Source organism: Mandrillus leucophaeus, unplaced genomic scaffold (genome assembly GCF_000951045.1).
Source record: "Mandrillus leucophaeus isolate KB7577 unplaced genomic scaffold, Mleu.le_1.0 Scaffold307, whole genome shotgun sequence".
NCBI lineage: Eukaryota > Metazoa > Chordata > Mammalia > Primates > Cercopithecidae > Mandrillus > Mandrillus leucophaeus.
Window position 1 is genome coordinate 2,692,931 of NW_012103221.1, and position 19,759 is coordinate 2,712,689.

Consider the following 19,759-nt stretch of genomic DNA (forward strand, 5'->3'; position numbering starts at 1 on the left):
AGGCTGAGGCAGGAGAATCGCTTGAACCTGGGAGGCAGAGGTTGCAGTGAGCCGAGATCGTGCCATTGCACTCCAGGCTGGGCGACAAAAGCAAGACTCCATCTCAAAAAAAAAAAGAGAAGAAAAGAAAAGAAAAGAAAAAATTCGCCAGGTGTGGTGGCTCACGCCTGTAATCCCGGCACTTTGGGAGATCAAGGCAGGTGGATCACTCAAGCCCAGGAGTTTGAGACCAGCCTGCCCAACATGCAGAAACCCCGTCTCTACTAAAAATACAAAAATTAGCCGGGCGTGGTGGCACGCACCTGTAATCCCAGCTACTCGGGAGGCTGAGACAGGAGAATCGCTTGAACCCGGGAGGCGGAAGTTGCAGTGAGCTGAGACTATGCCACTGTACTCCAGCCTGAGAGCAGAGTGAGACTCCATCTGGGGAAAAAAAAAAAAAATTAGCCAGGCATGATGGTGCCTGTAGTCCCAGAAGGCTGAGGCAGGAGAATCACTTGAGCCCAGGAGGTGGAGGTTACAGTGAGCCAAGATTATGCCACTGCACTCTAACCTGGGTGACAGAGTGAGACACTCTCAAAAAAAAAAAAAAGAGGAAAAATTAAAACAAAAAAAAATTAAGAGAAATTTCTACCCCACAACTGAATACATGTATGGGGTGTCTTTTTCATTTCAGATTTTAATTTTAATTATAACTACTGTACTGTCCAGACCCAGGCCGGAGGTTTTTTGTTTTTGTTTTTGTTTTTTTATTTTGAGACAGGGTCTCACTGTGTGTCCTAGGCTGGAGTGCACTGGCGCAATCTCAGCTCACTGCAACCTCCACCTCCTGCTCTCAAGCTGTCCTCCCACCTCAGCCTTCCGAGTAGCTGGGATTACAGACCTATGCCACCATGCCCAGATAATTTTTGTATTTATTTTATTTATGTATTCATTTATTTATTTTTGTAGAGACAGGGAAGTAACAGAGTACAGCTTAAAATAAACCATTACATCTGTAGTCTTAACGATTTGTAATTAGAACTACTAGTTACAATTTGTAAAAAGGAAAAAAATAGGAATATAGGAAAAGAATACTATAATGATGCATATTTGTTTTGTTTTTTGTTTTTTCCAGACAGAGTCTTGCTCTGTCACCCAGGCTGGAGTGCAGTGGCATGATCTCAGCTCACTGTAGCCTCTACCTCCCAGGTTCAAGTGATTCTATTCTCCCTGCCTCAGCCTCCTGAGTAGCTGGGGCTACAGGCATGAGCCACTACACCCAGCTAATTTTTGAATTTTTTGTAGAGACAGGGTTTTGCCATATTGGCCAGGCTAATCTCAAACTCCTGACCTCAACTGATGCACCCGCCTCGGCCTCCCAAAGTGGTGGGATTACAGGCGTGAGCCACTATCCGCTCCCCCATCTCCATTTTTCATCATATTTTCTGATTGCTAGTATCAAAATGGTCTTAAAGAGTGTATTATCTTGCATCTTCTTATTGGACCCAGCAATATTTTTCATTTATCTGGAGGTATTTCAATTAATTCTATTAATTTGAATCAATTTTAAACAATCTAGCTATATAATCAGTTTTGAATAATGATATTATTGCCTTCTCCGTTTTACTTTAATTTTTTAAATTTAATTTAATTTTTTCTTTTTTTAAAAAAAGTAGAGGCCAGGCACGGTGGCTCACACCTGTGATCCCAGAACTTTGGGAGGCCGAGACGGGCGGATCACGAGGTCAGGAGGTCGAGACCATTCTGGCTAACAGGGCGAAACCCCGTCTCTACTAAAAATACAAAAAATTAGCCGGGCCTGATGGCGGGCGCCTTAGTCCCAGCTGCTCGCCTATAGTCCCAGCTACTCCGGAGGCTGAGGCCGGGGAATGGCGTGAACCCAGGAGGCGGAGCTTGCAGTGAGCCGAGATAACAACACTGCACTCCAGCCTGGGTGACAGAGCGAGACTCCGCCTCAAAAAATAAATAAATAAAATAAAATAAAATAATAAAAAAAAATAGAGACGGGGTTTCACCACATTGCCCAGACTGGTCTCTTAACTCCTGAGCTGAAGCGATCTCGCCTCAGCCTCCCAAAGTGTCAGGATGACAGGCGTGAGCCACAGCACCCAGCCTGGGTTGTTTGGTTTTGTTTTGCACCATTGGTTTTGATCGCACCATTGCACTCCAGCCTGGGGGATTAGAGCAACACTTCGTCTCAAAAAAATAAAATAAAGTGAGAATTGAAGATAAAATTACTGTAGCCAAGATTATGAAGAAAGTGTTGCAGGCAGAGGCAACTGCCTACCCAAACAACAGGCTTCCTACCTTTGGAGAGGCACAAGGCCTGCATGGCTGACCCCTAGGAATGAGGGGACGAACGTCTGCAGTTTGAAGTCTGACTTGACAAAACTTGTTAATGTGGGTCGGCTTGATAAGAACAATGCGTTTCCACTGAAGGGTTTTAGGTAGGATAAATTATTGATTAGATTTGGATTTCTTAAAATCTTTCTGAGCCTGGCATTTTGACTCGTGCCTGTAATCCCAGCAATTCGGGAGGCTAAGGAGAGAGGATTCCTTGATTTCAAGAGCTTGAAACCATCCTGGGCAATATAGTGAGATCCCATCTCTATAAAAAAAAAAAAAAAAATTCACCAGGTGTGGTGGCATGTGCCTTGTAGTCCTAGATACTTAGGAGACTGAGGTGGGAGAACCTGGGAGTTTGAGGCTGCAGTTGATCCATGATGGTGCCGTTGCACTCCAGCCTGGGCAATAGAGCAAGACCCTGTCACAAAAGAAAAGAAGAAAGAAAAGAGGTTTTCTAGTTGCTCTAGAAAGGTTAGGAGACTTTTGTAATAGTTTCAGATAATGATGGTGAATAGATAAACCCCAAACAGTTCATCACCAATTGTCTTCAAGCAGTCTATAATACAAATTTACTTAGTTGGCACATTCCTTTATATTTCCCTGAGACTATATCCTCTTTACTTTAGATCTAGGAATTTTTACTTTGGATCTAGGAATTCACAGATTTCTTCAGCTACAGATTATTAACTATTTTTAGGATGATTACATCCAGTTACCTGTAGATATCATTAAGCTGTAGAGGACAATCCGATCTCGAAGCCCTGGAGAGACTTCTCCATCATACACATGCAGTTAGACCACACAGTCTTCATTCCACCCCTACCCCAACTGCTGCAACATGGCTCACTGCTCAAACATCACATAGTTACTCTACTTAGGAGAAGCATTTAAGAACTTTACCAAAAAATATGCAAGTATGCGATTCTGGCAGGGAGCAAAAGCAAATATGGAAACTGGGAAATACCAGAATAAAGTTAGTTTTTATCTTTTTATTTATTTATTTATTTTTTATTTCTGGGATGAAGACTAACATAGTTTTTGTTTTGTTTTGTTTTTTGTTTTTAATTTTTTTTGAGACAGAGTCTCACTCTGTCGCCCAGGCTGGAGTGCAATGGCGCCATCTTGGCTCACTGCAACCTCCACCTCCCAGGTTCAAGCAGTTCTCCTGCCTCAGCCTCCCAAGTAGCTGGGATTACAGGTGCCCACCACCATGCCTGGCTAATTTTTGTGTTTTTAGTAGAGACGGGGTTTCGCCGTGTTGGCCAGGCTGGTCTTGAACTCCTGACCTCAAGTGATCTGCCCACCTTGGCCTCCCAAAGTGCTGGCCAAGAAGACTGACATAGTTTTTGTCTTAATTAGTATCATTACAACAGTAACTCCTTGCCTGCTTTAAGCCTCTAGAAATCAATTTGGGTGACAGTTCAGAAAGCGGTGCTCTTGGAATTATCACACCATTAGGGAGTTTCTAGTCCATCAATAGCTATCTAATATAGTTGGCCAAAGTTAAGAGAATTAAAATGATAGGCCAGGCTCGATGGCTCACGCAGGTAATCCTAACCCTTTGGAAGATTGGGGAGGGAGGATTGCTTGAGGCCAGGAGTTTGAGACTATCCTGGGCAACATAGGGAGACCTCATCTCTACAAAAATAAATAAATGAAATGATATAACAACAGATTTTGTTATCTTACCAAAATAAAAATAACGGTACGAATACACAACTTAAAACTCTGGATTTACTTTTAGTCTGTTCTTCATCTTGTAAAGAATTTAGGCCAGGCGCGGTGGCTTACGCCTGTAATCCCAACACTTTGGGGAGCTGAAGCAGGTGGATCACGAGGTCAGGAGTTTGAGACCAGCCTGGCCAACACGGTGAAACCCCATCTCTACTAAAAATACAAAACTTAGCCAGGCATGGTGGCACATGCCTGTAGTCCCAGCTACTGGGGAGGCTGAGGGTAACAAAGTGAGACTCCATCTCAAAAAAAAAAAAAAATAGAATTTAACAGTATTGCTGATACAGGTGCTGAGTAATAAAGTTCTGAATCTCTGATTAGAAGGTTATGACTTTAGAGGAAAAATACTTTTTTTTTCTTCCTGTGACATTCTAAAAAAGGGAAAGAGGCCGGGCGTGGTGGCTCAAGCCTGTAATCCCAGCACTTTGGGAGGCCGAGATGGGCGGATCACGAGGTCAGGAGATTGAGACCATCCTGGCTAACACAGTGAAACTCCGTCTCTACTTAAAAAAATACAAAAAACTAGCTGGGCGAGGTGGCAGGCACCTGTAGTCCCAGCTACTCGGGAGGCTGAGGCAGGAGAATGGCATAAACCTGGGAGGCGGAGCTTGCAGTGAGCTGAGATCCGGCCATTGCACTCCAGCCTGGGCGACAGAGCGAGACTCCGTCTCAGAAAAATAAAAATAAAAAATAAAAAAGGGAAAGAAGCCATTGTTTTATAATATAATTAGTGCTGTAGATATCAAATGTGGTGCTTCAAGCTGTGTAAATCTGAATCAATAAAAATTCTAAAGACAATGATCAAGATTTTAAATGTCTTCTTAAAACACATTTCCTCAACAGAGGGACTGTAAACACCATCTGAAAATGAATCTCAAATACTAGGATCTCCTTTCGGAGTGACTTGTTGAGAATGATAAGCACTCCCAATGACAAAATTATTCTTTGACCTTGAGGGATAGTTATTTGGTAATCTCTTTTTTAATTTTTTTTTTCTTTTTTCTTTTTTTTAAACAGTCTCACTATCACCCAGGCAGGAATGCAGTCGCACAATCATGGCTCACCACAGCCTCAACCTCCTGGACTCAGGAGGTGATCCTCCCACCTCAGCCTCCTGAATAGCTAGGACTACAGGCACCCACCACCATGGGTGTAGTTTTGTATTTTTGTAGAGACAAGGTTTTGCCATGTTGCCCAGGCTGGTCTCGAACTGCTGGGCTCAAGCAATGCACCTGCCTCAGCCTCCCAAAGTGCTGAGATTACAGGCATGAGCCACCTTGCCCCATCTATTTGGTAATTATATAGAACTTCATTTTCTTGTTTTGTTTGTTTGTTTTTTATTTTGCTCCTTTCTTTTACAGGTTCTTAGATTTGTTGTTGTTGTTGTTTTGAACCAAGGAAAACACTGTGCATATTGGTCAAGTGACAAATATAATATTTTGTTAATATCTGAGTAGTTTATCATGGTTATTATTTATCAGTCAAATAAAAGCCGAGTCATGAAAGCAGCACGTCTTTGGAATGCCTGAGACTGCCTGGTACCATGGACATAGACATAGACCACCAAAAAACACTTAGTGACTGATAAATAGTGTTAATAACAGTACTTAATATTGGGTGCTTACTAAGTAGTAGTCAGTTTCATATAAGCAATACCAGTATTACATGTGTTAACTAAGAATCCTCGCAACAGTACTATGGAATAGGTCATGTTGTTATCCTCATTTTACAGATGGGGAGGCTGGGCCAAAAGAGGGTGGATAATTTGCACAAGGTCATAGAGCAAGGAATACGGGAGTTGGGACTCAAAATCACATACTGACCTCCAGAGGTTTTGTTTGTTTGTTTGAGATGGAGTCTTGCTCTGTTGTCCAGGCTGGAGTGCAGCGGTGCAATCTCAGCTCACTGCAACCTCTGCCTCTCGGGTTCAAGCGATTCTCCTGCCTCAGCCTCCCAAGTAGCTGGGATTACCAGCACCTGCCACCACGCCCGGACACTTTTTTGTATTTTTAGTAGAGACAGGGTTTCACCATGTTAGCCAAGATGGTCTCGATCTCCTGACCTCATGATCCACCCACCTCGGCCTCCCAAAGTGCTGGGATTACAGGCATAAGCCATCTTGCCCGGCCTGATCTCCAGAGTTTTAAATCGCGATGCTGCTGCTGCTGCTTCTTGAAGTGTTATCTTGCCCAACCTGGGTGACACAGGGAAACCCTGTCTCTACAAAAAATAAAAAATAAATTAGCCAGATGTGGCAGCACATACCTGTGGTCGCAGCTACTCAGGAGGCTGAGGTGGGAGGATAGCTGGAGCCCAGGAGATCAAGGCTGCAGTGAGCTCTGATCCAGCCACTACACTCCAGGCTGAGCAATAGAGAACTACCCTGTCTCCAAAAAAAAATAATAATAATAATGTTATCTCACTATGTTGCTCAGGCTGTTCTCAAATTCCTGGGCTAAAGTGATCCTCCCACCTCAGCCTCCTGAGTACCTGGGAGGATTTTTAATGTTCTCACCACAAAGAAACAATAAGTATTTGAGGTGAGAGATATGCTAATTACCCTGATATTATCATTATACAATGTATATATGTATCAAAACATCACACTGTTCTCCATAAATATGTATAATCATGTGTCAATTAAAAATAAAATAAAATTGGCCGGTCATGGTGGCTCACGCCTGTAATCCCAGCACTTTGGGAGGCTGAGGCTGGTGGATCACCTGAGGTCAGGAGTTCAAGACCACCCTGGCCAACATGGTGAAATCCCGTCTCTACTAAAAATACAAAAATTAGGCATGGTGGCGCACGCCTGTAATCCCAGCTACTCAGGAGACTGAGGCAGGAGAATTGCTTGAACCCAGGAGGCAGAGGTTGCAGTGAGCCAAGATTGCGCCATTGCACTCCAGCCTAAGCAACAGAGTGAGACTCTGTCTCAGGAAAAAAAAAAAAAATTAAATTTAAATATCATAGTTTAAAATTGTTTCCGTCTTTGGTTCTTCTTGTGACTTTCAATATTTTCAAGAAAGCACAAGCCAAGAGCAATGGCTCACACCTGCAATTCAGCACTGTGGGAGGCTGAGGTGGGAGGACTGAGACCAGGAGACTGAGACCAGCCTGGGATACAAAGGGAGACCCCCATGTCTACAAAAATTAAAAATTAGCTGAGTGTGGTGGCTTGTACCTGTGGTCCTAGCTACTTGGGAGGGTGAGGCACGAGGATCCCTTGACACTAGGAGGTCAAGGCTGCAGTAAGCCACCATGTTTATGCCACTGCACTCCAACCAGGGCAACAGAGCAAGACTCTGTCTCAAAAAAATAATAACGGCCAGACGTGGTGGTGCATGCATGTAGTTCCAGTTTTTGAGAGGCTGAGGTGGGAGGATCACTTGCTCCCAGGAGCTCAAGGTTACAGTGAATTGTGATTGAGCCACTGCACTCCAGCACAAGACCTTGTCTCTAAACAACAACTAAAATAATAATAATCATAATGATACTCCTTTCCCAGTTTACTACCAAGAGTTATGCAAATGGAAGATGAATTAGTCTTCATGATTTTGTTTCTTTTCTGTGTATATGATTAATCATGACCTTGTTTGAAGATGTTTTGACAGGATATTGAATTTCAAAATTTAAGATTTTGCCATCACTTCTTTGATTGTGGAAATAATTAAGTAAAAGTTGAAGAATGAATCAAAGCATTCATTATGTAGGCTAAATGTGTTTATTATGTTAACTGTTAAGATTATTACTGGTTTTCACTAATGGGTTATTGATTAACTATAATGACCTCCTCCACCATACCTGGCACATCTTTTTGTGGGTTAGTTAGCCCTATAACTTCAGGAATCACAGTTCAATATTTTATGAGTTACAAGATTTGCAGAGGGAATCTGAAAAGCATACAGAATTTTTCTGTACAGAAAGTACAGAACACTTCTTCTGACATTTCTGACATATCTAAGTGACAAGATTTCTCAAAACATACATACTATATACTTTTATATTGCACGCCAGGCACGTGACTCATGCCTGTAATCCCAGCACTTTGGGAAGCCCCAGGCAGGTGGATCACTTGAGGCCAGGAGATTGAGACCAGCCTGGCCAACATAGTGAAACCCAGTCTCTACTAAAAATAGAAAAAATTTGCCAGGCGTGGTGGTACATGCCTGTAATCCCAGCTACTTGGGAAGCTGAGGCATGAGAATCACTTGAACCCAGGAGACAGGGGTTGCAGTGAGCCAAGATCGCACCACTGCACTCCAGCCAGAGTGACAGAGTGAGACTCTGTCTCCAAATATATATATATGTATGTATTTTAATGTATGTACTTGTAAATATATATACTTTTCTGTATTTATAATATATAATATATTTTAAAATATATTTTTAAAATATATATACTTTTGTATTGAATTGTACAAGGGATCTCTACATAACAGAATTCTAAGTGGCTGGTTGTATAGACTTTTCTCTTTGCACAAATTGTGTGAAATAGGATCCATTTAAGCATTTAGTTTATAATAAAAGTCTTTTTTCCTCCAAAGATGGAGCCTTGCGCTATTCCCCAGGCTAGAGTACAGTGACACAATCTTGGCTCACTGTAACCTCCTCCTCCCGGGTTCAAGTGATTCTCCTGCCTCGGCCTCCTGAGTAGCTGGGACTACAGGCACGTGCCACCATGCCCGGCTAATTTTTGTATTTTTAGTAGAGACAGGGTTTCACCATGTTGGCCAGGTTGGTCTTGAACTCCTGACCTCAAGTGATCTGCCTGCCTCGGCCTCCCAAAGTGTTAGGATTACAGGCGTGAGTCACCCTACCTAACCTGGAAAAAATATTTTTAAGTTGTTTTTCTTTTAGAGACAGGGTTTTGCTCTGTTGCCCAGGCTGGAGAGCAATGATGTGATTATAGCTCATTGTAACCTCGAATTCCTAGGCTCAAAGGATCCTTCTGCCTCAGCCTCCCAAGTAGCCAGGAGTACAGGTGCACACCACCATGGCTGGCTAATTTTTTTATGTTTGGGTAGAGATGAGGGTCTCACTATGTTGCCAGGCTGGTCTTGAACTCATGGGTTCAAGTGATCCTCCTTCCTTGGCCTCCGAAAGCGCTGGGATTACAGGCATGAACCACTGTATCCATTTGTTTTATGTATTTATGTATTTATTTATTTATTTATTTATTTATTTTGGAGACAGAGAGTCTTGCTCTGTTGCCCAGGCTGGAGTGCAGTGATTTCTGCTCACTGCAACCTCTGCTTCCTGGGTTCAAGCGATTCTCCTGCCTCAGCCTCCCAAGTAGCTAGGACTACAGGCGTGCACCACCATGCCTGGCTAATTTTTGTATTTTTAGCAAAGACGGGTTTTCCATGTTGGCCAAGCTGGTCTTGAACTCCTGGCCTCAAGTGATCTGCCCACCTCAGCCTCCCTAAGTGCTTGGATTACAGACGTGAGTCACCATACCCAGTCAGTTTTATTTTTAAGAGAAGAATTTATCAGATGTCTTGCATGTAGCCATAAGTTTCATTCATTCAGTAATTCAACAAATATTTATTGAATACCTTATCTATAGGTAAGCCCTGTAGGTAACTCAGTAGAATACAAAGACATAAATTGCAGAATTTCTGCTCTTCAAAAGTTTATCACTCAACTGGGGAGGGAAGGGCTGGGCTGGGTGGCTCATGCCTGTAATCCCAGCACTTTGGGAGGCCGAGGCAGGTGGATCACAAGATCAGGAGATTGAGACCATCCTGGCTAACACAGTGAAACCCCATCTCTACTAAAAATACAAAAAATTAGCCAGGCAAGGTGGCGGGCGTCTGTAGTCCCTGTTACTTGTGGGCCTGAGGCAGGAGAATCGTTTGAAGCCGGGAGGTGGAGGTTGCAGTGAGCCGATATTGTGCCACTGCACTCCAGCCTGAGCGACAGAGCGAGACTCAATCTAAAAAAAGAAAAAAAAAACCCAAAAAACTGGAGGGAAGATGCACAGCCAATGAACCACCAAGTTCTGACAATTCTGATCCCTTAACATTTCTTCAATCTTTCCACTTCCTGCCATCCTCAAGGCTGCTCCACTACTTCAATCCAGCCCCAGCTCTCCCTTGGTTTTCCGTAATAGTCACTATAACATATCTCCTTGTCCTCAGTCTTATTTGCTTCAAATCTGTTCTTCAGAATGTTTTTTTTTTTTTTTTCGTTTCCCCCTTAACATGAGACAGGGTGTTGCTCTGTCACCCAGGCTGGAGTGCAGTGGTATGGTTGCAAACTGCACCCTGGACCTCCCAGACTCAAGCAATCTTCCCACCTCAGCCTCCCAATTAGCCAGGACTACAGCTGCACACCACCACACCCGGCCCAGAATGTTCTTTCTAAAATGCTAATCTAAAGCTCTTTAATAAATCACCATTGTCCTCAGGATGAAGTCTAAGTTGTCCAACTGACTGAAAGTATTCTTGCTTCTCCTTTTTGTCGCATCTCTGAATGTCCCCAGCCATTCTGAATTCCTTTTAGAGTCCCCAGTTCACCTTGCTTGCCTTCCCTCATGCTGTTCACCCTGCTTGGAGTGTTATCTGAAGAAATATATTCATTACTTCATTTATTTCCTCAAAACATCTTTTATTAAAGGCATCTTCATGTTAGGTCCTATGCACCACCCTGGAACTTCTCCATGTAGTCAGGAGATGGATGTTTAAGTAGGCCATTGCACTGCAGCAGGCAAGTCCCAGGATGGATGTAGGCACAGTAACAGTGAGGGTCATGGATGAATCAAGTCCAGGTAATCAGCAAAGACACTGGAGGGATGGGGTGAAGAACATTCTGGATTGAGGGAGCTGAATGCATAAAGGCCCAGAGCTGGAGAGCATGTTACTCTGGGAAACAGCAATCAGTGTGGCCTAAGTGGACAGCACGAGCAGGACTGAGGGAGCCAGTGCCCAGTCACCAAGCACCTTGTCTGATTTGTTAGGGAGTTGGGGTTTCTTTTCTTTTAAGGTAATGAGTAGCCACTGAAGGATTTTTTTAATTTTTATTTATTTATTTATTTATTTATTTTTTGAGACAAAGTTTCGTTCTGTCTCTATGCTGGAGTGCAGTGGGGTGATCTTGGCTCACTGCAACCTCTGCCTCCCGGTTCAAGTGATTCTCCTGCCTCAGCCTCCCGAATAGCTGGGACTACAGGCACGTGCCACCACAGCAGCTAAGTTTTTGTATTTTTAGTAGAGGCCAGGATGGTCTCAATCTCTTGACCTCGTGATCTGCCCGCCTTGGCCTCCTGAAGTGCTGGGATTACAGGCGTGAGCCACCACGCCTGACCGGGATTATTTTTTAAGATGGGGTCTCTGTTGCCCAGGCTGGAGTGCAGTGGCACAATCATAACTCACTGCAGCCTCCTGGGATTCTGGGGCTCAAGTGATCCTCCTGCCTCAGCCTCTCCAGTAGCTGGCTACAGGCACACCATTACACCCAGCTAATTTTTGTATTTTTTGTAGAAATGGGGGTCTTGCTATGCTGCCCAGGCTGGTCTTGAACTCTTGGCCTCAAGTGATCCATCCACCTCAGCCTCCAAAAGTTTTGGGATTACAGGCATGAGCCACCATGCCTGGAAGAAGGATTTTTTTGTTGTTATTGTTGGCAGGGGGTAGTGGGAGGGAGGGATGAAGAGCTGGGGAAGAGAAGAGAAAATGGCATGGTCACATTCATTTTCTTAAAATGAACACTCTAACAGCAGTGCTAGAAAAAGTGGCGATTTGTCACAAATTGTTTAAATAAAAAAACAGTCTTAAATTATTTTTAAAAATCACTTTTAAAATTTCAGACCCATCTTATGAAGCTTGGACAATTGACCAGCATGCTACAGAATTTTAATTGCATAAATGCATACTAGTTTAAAATTATCATATTTTAATGGACCCAAAAGTATGAGTTCTTGGAGGGCAGGGGCTCTCCCTGACTTATTTCCTACCCTATCATCACCACCTACAACAGAGCATGGCACGGAGTGGATTATCAATACATATTTTTAACCAAGTGATTCTGAACTCTCTTCAAAGACTTCTTTCAAGATTATTCAGTGAAAAAACTCCCTGGTGGCTAGGCATGGTGGCTCATGCCTGTAATCCCAGCACTTTGGGAGGTCAAGGTGGAAGGATCCTTTAAGCTCAGAAGTTGAAGACCAACCTGGGTAATACAATGAGATCTCATCTCTACACATAATTTTTTAAATTAGCCAGGCGTGGTGGTGCACATTTGTGGTCCTAGCTACTTGGGAGGCTGAGGCTGGAAGATGGCTTGAGCCCAGATGGTCAAGGCTGCAGTGTGTCATGATCATACCACTGCACTCCAGCCTGGGAGACCAAGCAAGACCCTGTCCCACTACCCACCACCCAAAAACAAAAACAAAAACAAATAACAAAAAACAAAAAAAACAAAAAAAACACAACAGGCCAGGTGTGGTGGCTCATGCCTGTAATCCCAGAACTTTGGGAAGCCAAGGTGGGTGGATCAATTGAGGTCAGGAGTTTTGAGACCAGCCTGGCCAAGGCCGATGAATCACTTGAGGTCAGGAGTTCAAGACCAGCCTGGCCAACACGGTGAGACCCTGTCTCTACCAAAAATTAAAACACTTGGCTGGGTGTGGTGGTTCAAACCTGTAATCCCAGCACTTTGGGAGGCCGAGGCAGGTGGATCACCTGAGGTCAGGAGTTCGAGACCAGCCTGTCCAACATGGTGAAACCCCATCTCTACTAAAAATACAAAAATTAGCCAGGTGTGGTGGCATGTGCCTGTAATCCCAGCTACTGAAGAAGCTGAGGCAGGAGAATCGCTAGAACCCTGGGGGCAGAGACTGCAGTGAGCCAAGATTGTGCCACTGCATTCCAGCCTGGGCAACAGAGCAAGACTCCATCTCAAAAAAAAAAAAGAAAATTAGCCAGGTGTGGTGGTGAACACCTGCAATCCCAGCTACTTGGGAGGCTGAGGCATGAGAATCCCTTGAACCCAGGAGGCAAAGAATGTGGTGAGCCAAGATCATGCTACTGCACTCCAGCTGGGAGACAGAGTGAGACCTTGTCTCAAAGAATAAATAAATAAATAATAATTCCCAGGTATTTTAACAACAAAAAATCCAACAATACAACTAAATGAACCCCCCACTTGTTAAGGATAAAACTTTAAAATTTAAACAATTAAATTTTAACAAATCTAAACATTAAATTTATAAAACAATGTGTGATTACTTTATTATAGATCCAATTATTGAAAAAACATTACTATTGTTCGGTCCTTTTCTGCCTACGGAAATAATCATTGTCTTCCCAGCCCCAGCACAGCACATAAAACATGGTGGGACTCAAAAAAATATTATTTAAGTGAATAACTGACTGAATTAGTATGGAAAATGCTTCCTTAAACTTCCTTAAGCTTCACATTCACAAAATTCCCAGTAGAAAAAAAAAGTCTACACTTCTCTTTATATGCTTTCATCTTTAAGAAGAAAAGAATACACAGAAGTTAAGTATTATCATTGAGCCAGAAAAGATCTTAGGAACCTTCTAGTGGTTTGATCATAAAAGGCAAAGAGCTCTAATAAGGGCAGAACTGGGAGGAGAATCCAGATCTTCTGATTCCAAACATTTTTCTCTGTCCCATTTTACTACTACAATTTTTTTTTAATGTGGCAACATTTATAAAAATATTGTTTGGTCCTGTGAAATTCACTTTTTCTGGTACAGCTCAAACCTCTCTCTCCACATTGTGGAGTTATTGCACAGTCATATGTCTCCTGTAGGAGCAGAATTTGAAATATAGATGTGGAATTCATAAATAAAGGTGTTCTTGTCCTCTGAGTAAATCTTGTGTGTTTTTCTGTATGTCAGTTATTTCCACAGTATAAGTTGTTTGGCTGCAGCCTTCAACAACCAATGAAGTTATGTCATGCGGGTTTTGCTCTGTTGCCCAGGCTGGAGTGCAGTGGCACAATCATAACTCACTGCAGCCTCCTGGGATTCTGGGGCTCAAGTGATCCTCCTGCCTCAGCCTCTCCAGTAGCTGGCTACAGGCACACCATTACACCCAGCTAATTTTTGTATTTTTTGTAGAAATGGGGGTCTTGCTATGCTGCCCAGGCTGGTCTTGAACTCTTGGCCTCAAGTGATCCATCCACCTCAGCCTCCAAAAGTTTTGGGATTACAGGCATGAGCCACCATGCCTGGAAGAAGGATTTTTTTGTTGTTATTGTTGGCAGGGGGTAGTGGGAGGGAGGGATGAAGAGCTGGGGAAGAGAAGAGAAAATGGCATGGTCACATTCATTTTCTTAAAATGAACACTCTAACAGCAGTGCTAGAAAAAGTGGCGATTTGTCACAAATTGTTTAAATAAAAAAACAGTCTTAAATTATTTTTAAAAATCACTTTTAAAATTTCAGACCCATCTTATGAAGCTTGGACAATTGACCAGCATGCTACAGAATTTTAATTGCATAAATGCATACTAGTTTAAAATTATCATATTTTAATGGACCCAAAAGTATGAGTTCTTGGAGGGCAGGGGCTCTCCCTGACTTATTTCCTACCCTATCATCACCACCTACAACAGAGCATGGCACGGAGTGGATTATCAATACATATTTTTAACCAAGTGATTCTGAACTCTCTTCAAAGACTTCTTTCAAGATTATTCAGTGAAAAAACTCCCTGGTGGCTAGGCATGGTGGCTCATGCCTGTAATCCCAGCACTTTGGGAGGTCAAGGTGGAAGGATCCTTTAAGCTCAGAAGTTGAAGACCAACCTGGGTAATACAATGAGATCTCATCTCTACACATAATTTTTTAAATTAGCCAGGCGTGGTGGTGCACATTTGTGGTCCTAGCTACTTGGGAGGCTGAGGCTGGAAGATGGCTTGAGCCCAGATGGTCAAGGCTGCAGTGTGTCATGATCATACCACTGCACTCCAGCCTGGGAGACCAAGCAAGACCCTGTCCCACTACCCACCACCCAAAAACAAAAACAAAAACAAATAACAAAAAACAAAAAAAACAAAAAAAACACAACAGGCCAGGTGTGGTGGCTCATGCCTGTAATCCCAGAACTTTGGGAAGCCAAGGTGGGTGGATCAATTGAGGTCAGGAGTTTTGAGACCAGCCTGGCCAAGGCCGATGAATCACTTGAGGTCAGGAGTTCAAGACCAGCCTGGCCAACACGGTGAGACCCTGTCTCTACCAAAAATTAAAACACTTGGCTGGGTGTGGTGGTTCAAACCTGTAATCCCAGCACTTTGGGAGGCCGAGGCAGGTGGATCACCTGAGGTCAGGAGTTCGAGACCAGCCTGTCCAACATGGTGAAACCCCATCTCTACTAAAAATACAAAAATTAGCCAGGTGTGGTGGCATGTGCCTGTAATCCCAGCTACTGAAGAAGCTGAGGCAGGAGAATCGCTAGAACCCTGGGGGCAGAGACTGCAGTGAGCCAAGATTGTGCCACTGCATTCCAGCCTGGGCAACAGAGCAAGACTCCATCTCAAAAAAAAAAAAGAAAATTAGCCAGGTGTGGTGGTGAACACCTGCAATCCCAGCTACTTGGGAGGCTGAGGCATGAGAATCCCTTGAACCCAGGAGGCAAAGAATGTGGTGAGCCAAGATCATGCTACTGCACTCCAGCTGGGAGACAGAGTGAGACCTTGTCTCAAAGAATAAATAAATAAATAATAATTCCCAGGTATTTTAACAACAAAAAATCCAACAATACAACTAAATGAACCCCCCACTTGTTAAGGATAAAACTTTAAAATTTAAACAATTAAATTTTAACAAATCTAAACATTAAATTTATAAAACAATGTGTGATTACTTTATTATAGATCCAATTATTGAAAAAACATTACTATTGTTCGGTCCTTTTCTGCCTACGGAAATAATCATTGTCTTCCCAGCCCCAGCACAGCACATAAAACATGGTGGGACTCAAAAAAATATTATTTAAGTGAATAACTGACTGAATTAGTATGGAAAATGCTTCCTTAAACTTCCTTAAGCTTCACATTCACAAAATTCCCAGTAGAAAAAAAAAGTCTACACTTCTCTTTATATGCTTTCATCTTTAAGAAGAAAAGAATACACAGAAGTTAAGTATTATCATTGAGCCAGAAAAGATCTTAGGAACCTTCTAGTGGTTTGATCATAAAAGGCAAAGAGCTCTAATAAGGGCAGAACTGGGAGGAGAATCCAGATCTTCTGATTCCAAACATTTTTCTCTGTCCCATTTTACTACTACAATTTTTTTTTAATGTGGCAACATTTATAAAAATATTGTTTGGTCCTGTGAAATTCACTTTTTCTGGTACAGCTCAAACCTCTCTCTCCACATTGTGGAGTTATTGCACAGTCATATGTCTCCTGTAGGAGCAGAATTTGAAATATAGATGTGGAATTCATAAATAAAGGTGTTCTTGTCCTCTGAGTAAATCTTGTGTGTTTTTCTGTATGTCAGTTATTTCCACAGTATAAGTTGTTTGGCTGCAGCCTTCAACAACCAATGAAGTTATGTCATGCATAAGACCTTGCGCATTTCATGTTTGCTGGGGCCAATAAAAGCAAATTCTCTCATGCTCTCCTACCGAGAACCTCATTATGATGTCCGGCTGGTTGCCTTTTTAGATCTGCATGTGATTCTACTTCTTTCTCTAGATTCCAGGACAGGCAGAGTTTGTCTTGGAAGCTCCGTTTACTCTGTCCTCCTTACTGGCTCTCTTTTTGACCCTTTAGGTCCTTTAGGGGTCCTCTTTTCCTCCCCTAGCTACCCTTCCCCTAACCCCCACCCTCACCTGGCAATGTATCTTTCACTTGCAAATTTTTCAGTCCCACTCAAGCTTAAATGTCTGAAAGCACTCTTCTCACCCACACCATTCACCCGTGAGAAAAACTATAAGGGAGAAAAAACACTGGCTTCATCCTCAGTTTTGCTTCCCTAAAGGAAGAGACCAGAAGATAATTCTTCTAGGAGTTGCCCCTGATGGCCTTAGGGCTGCCTACAGTCCTCTGGGTCCTCTCTGGAGAGAACTGCTTTGGAATGTGAAAAGACCATGGCAGAAAGGAAAGGGAAGGCTTGTTCTTCCTTTCTTGGTTCCAGTCCATGGAAGGGCACTCACATCACTCACAACAAGGATTCAGCCAGAGCGTCCAGATAGCTGTGCTGAGCTCTGTAACAGGATAATAGGAAGGTGGAAGCCCCAACAGGCCACATTCCACATTTTCAATGAGGTGTTAGGAACAAGTAAACTCTTTTGATGGAAAGGTGATGAAGAGTTGTTTAAACGTCCAACGACCCCTTGCTGGTCTTTCCCAGGCTTACTTATTTCAAGGACTACCTTTTGTCTCTTTGTATCTTTCTCTAGCATCAGAGCTGACCCTACTAGAAAATAAGATTGTACACGACTGGGTGAAGAATTCCATTGACCTGCCTCCAGTCTTTTCTAGCCATGGAGTGGAAGCATGAACTTACAAAACAGGCCATTGTGGACCATCCTGGATTTTGAAAATGCTGGAAAGAGTCAGTGGATGGAAGCTCTCTAAACCTTTGGACTAATCTGTGTACAGCATTGGTTTCTTGGCCTCCTGGAAATCTGAGAAGTTTGCATGTGACGGGGAGGTTTGTATCCTGGTAAGAGAGAAAGGGAGGAAGATGCTGAAACTGTTTATACTGCTGTCATTCACAAAATCTTCTTACTTCTTCTCCATAGCTTCCTTGAGTTGAGCCCACTGGCCTATCACAACCATGATGCTTCTGCCTGGAGGAATGCAAATACCACCTGGGTAATTAAGTCTGTGATCTTAATTATCTCCCACTTAATTGCCTCTGAAGGACAACCCTGCGCTGTTTTCTATTTCCTCAGCCTGGCATGTCTGCTTGTTTTAACTCAGCCTTCTGGATAGCATATGGCTTCCACTAAGCCTGAGCTGCCCAGCCTGCAATTACACAGCCCCTCCAGCCGCAGAGGTGGCCCAGTTGTTTCAGTGTTGCCATTCTGCCCCAGCCTCAGCTTCATGCACACTTGCCCATCTTACATGCTCATTTTGTGCTCTCGTTTTCTCAAATTCACTGTCAAACTCTTTTTTTTTTTTTTTTTTTGAGAAGGAGTCTGTCACCCAGGCTGGAGTATGGTGGTGCAATCTCGGTTCACTGCAACCTCCGCCTCCCTGGTTCAAGTGATTCTCCTGCCTCAGCCTCCCAAGTAACTGGGACTACAGGCCCGTGCCACCACGCCCAGCTAATTTTTTTTAGTAGAGACAGGGTTTGGGGTTTCACCATGTTAGCCAGGATGGTCTCGATCTCCAGACCTCGTGATCCACCCACCTGGGCCTCCCAAAGTGCTGGGATTACAGGTATGAGCCACCACGCCCGGCCCACTGTCAAACTCTTGTTGGGGAATTCTGTTCTTACCTCATAAAGAGAAAGAAGTGCTGCTTGTCATGGTGTAAACACAATCTGGAAAGAAAAGACTATGTAGGACATTAGCAATTATATTTAGGTTCTATAGAAAACTTATAGTTAAATTATTAGGCAAATTACTTTCAGTGTGTTCTTTGGTATAATTTGATATACATAGGAAAGACTTATGAAATATTTTCAAATACTTCAGCCTTCAATCTCAGAGTAGGTTTAAAAATAATTAAAATATATTAAAATACTTTTATTAAGGGTCCAATGAACTGGATTTTGGTAGGCAAAGAAAAATGTCATGAGCCCGGGCATGGTGGCTCACACCTGTAATCCCACTACTTTGGGAGGCCGAGGCGGGCAGATTGGTGAGCTCAGGAGTTCGAGACCAGTCTGGACAATATGGTCTCTAACAAGAAGTTGTTTGAGACTAGCCTGGGCAACATAGTGAAACCCCATCTCTACAAGAAATACAAAAATTAGCCGGGCACGGTGATGCATATCTGTAGTCCCAACTACTTGGGAGGCTGAGGTGGGAGGATTACCTGAGCCCAGGGAGATTGAGGCTGCAGTAAGCCATGTTTGTACCACTGCACTCCAGCCTGAGTGATAATGCGAGACACTGTCTCCAAACAAACAAACAAAAAAACCCAAAAAACAAAAAGGCCGGGCACCAGCGGCTCATGCCTGTAATCCCAGCACTTTGGAGGCCAAGGTGGGTGGAACACCTGAGGTCAAGAGTTCAAAACCAGCCTGGCCAACATGGTGAAACCCTGTCTCCTCCAAAAATACAAAACCTAGCCGGGCATGGCTGGGCGCAGTGGCTCACGCCTGTAATCCCAACACTTTGGGAGGCCGAGGTGGGCAGATCACGAGGTCAGGAGATCGAGACCATCCTAGCTAACACAGTGAAACTCTGTCTCTACTAAAAATACAAAAGAATTAGCCGGGCATGGTGGCAAGTGCCTGTAGTCCCAGCTACTCGGGAAGCTGAGGCAGGAAAATGGTGTGAACCCGGGAGGCGGAGCTTGCAGTGAGCTGAGGCCACTCCACTGCACTCCAGCCTGGGCAACAGAGGGAGATGCCATCTCAAAAATAAATAAATAAATAATAAAAACTAGCCAGGCATGGTGGCGCACGCCTGTAATCCCAGCTACCTGGGAGACTAAGGGCAGAAGAATGGCTTGAACCTGGGAGGCAGAGGTTACAGTGAACCGAGACCATGCCATTGTACTATAGCCTGGGCAACAGAG

At 43.4% G+C, this 19,759-nt stretch overlaps 1 protein-coding gene across 1 annotated transcript in view; it reads right to left on the bottom strand.

Annotated features, from left to right (window-relative positions):
- LOC105544743 overlaps nucleotides 1-19,759 on the bottom strand; it is a gene marked incomplete at its 3' end in the record, with an annotated part of 34,180 nt that overhangs the window by 2,548 nt on the left and 11,873 nt on the right. The window contains 6 exon segments of the mRNA XM_011987327.1: nucleotides 254-400; nucleotides 554-565; nucleotides 2,311-2,436; nucleotides 4,479-4,583; nucleotides 6,841-7,002; nucleotides 12,742-12,975. Coding sequence (XP_011842717.1) covers nucleotides 254-400; nucleotides 554-565; nucleotides 2,311-2,436; nucleotides 4,479-4,583; nucleotides 6,841-7,002; nucleotides 12,742-12,975 — 786 coding nt within the window.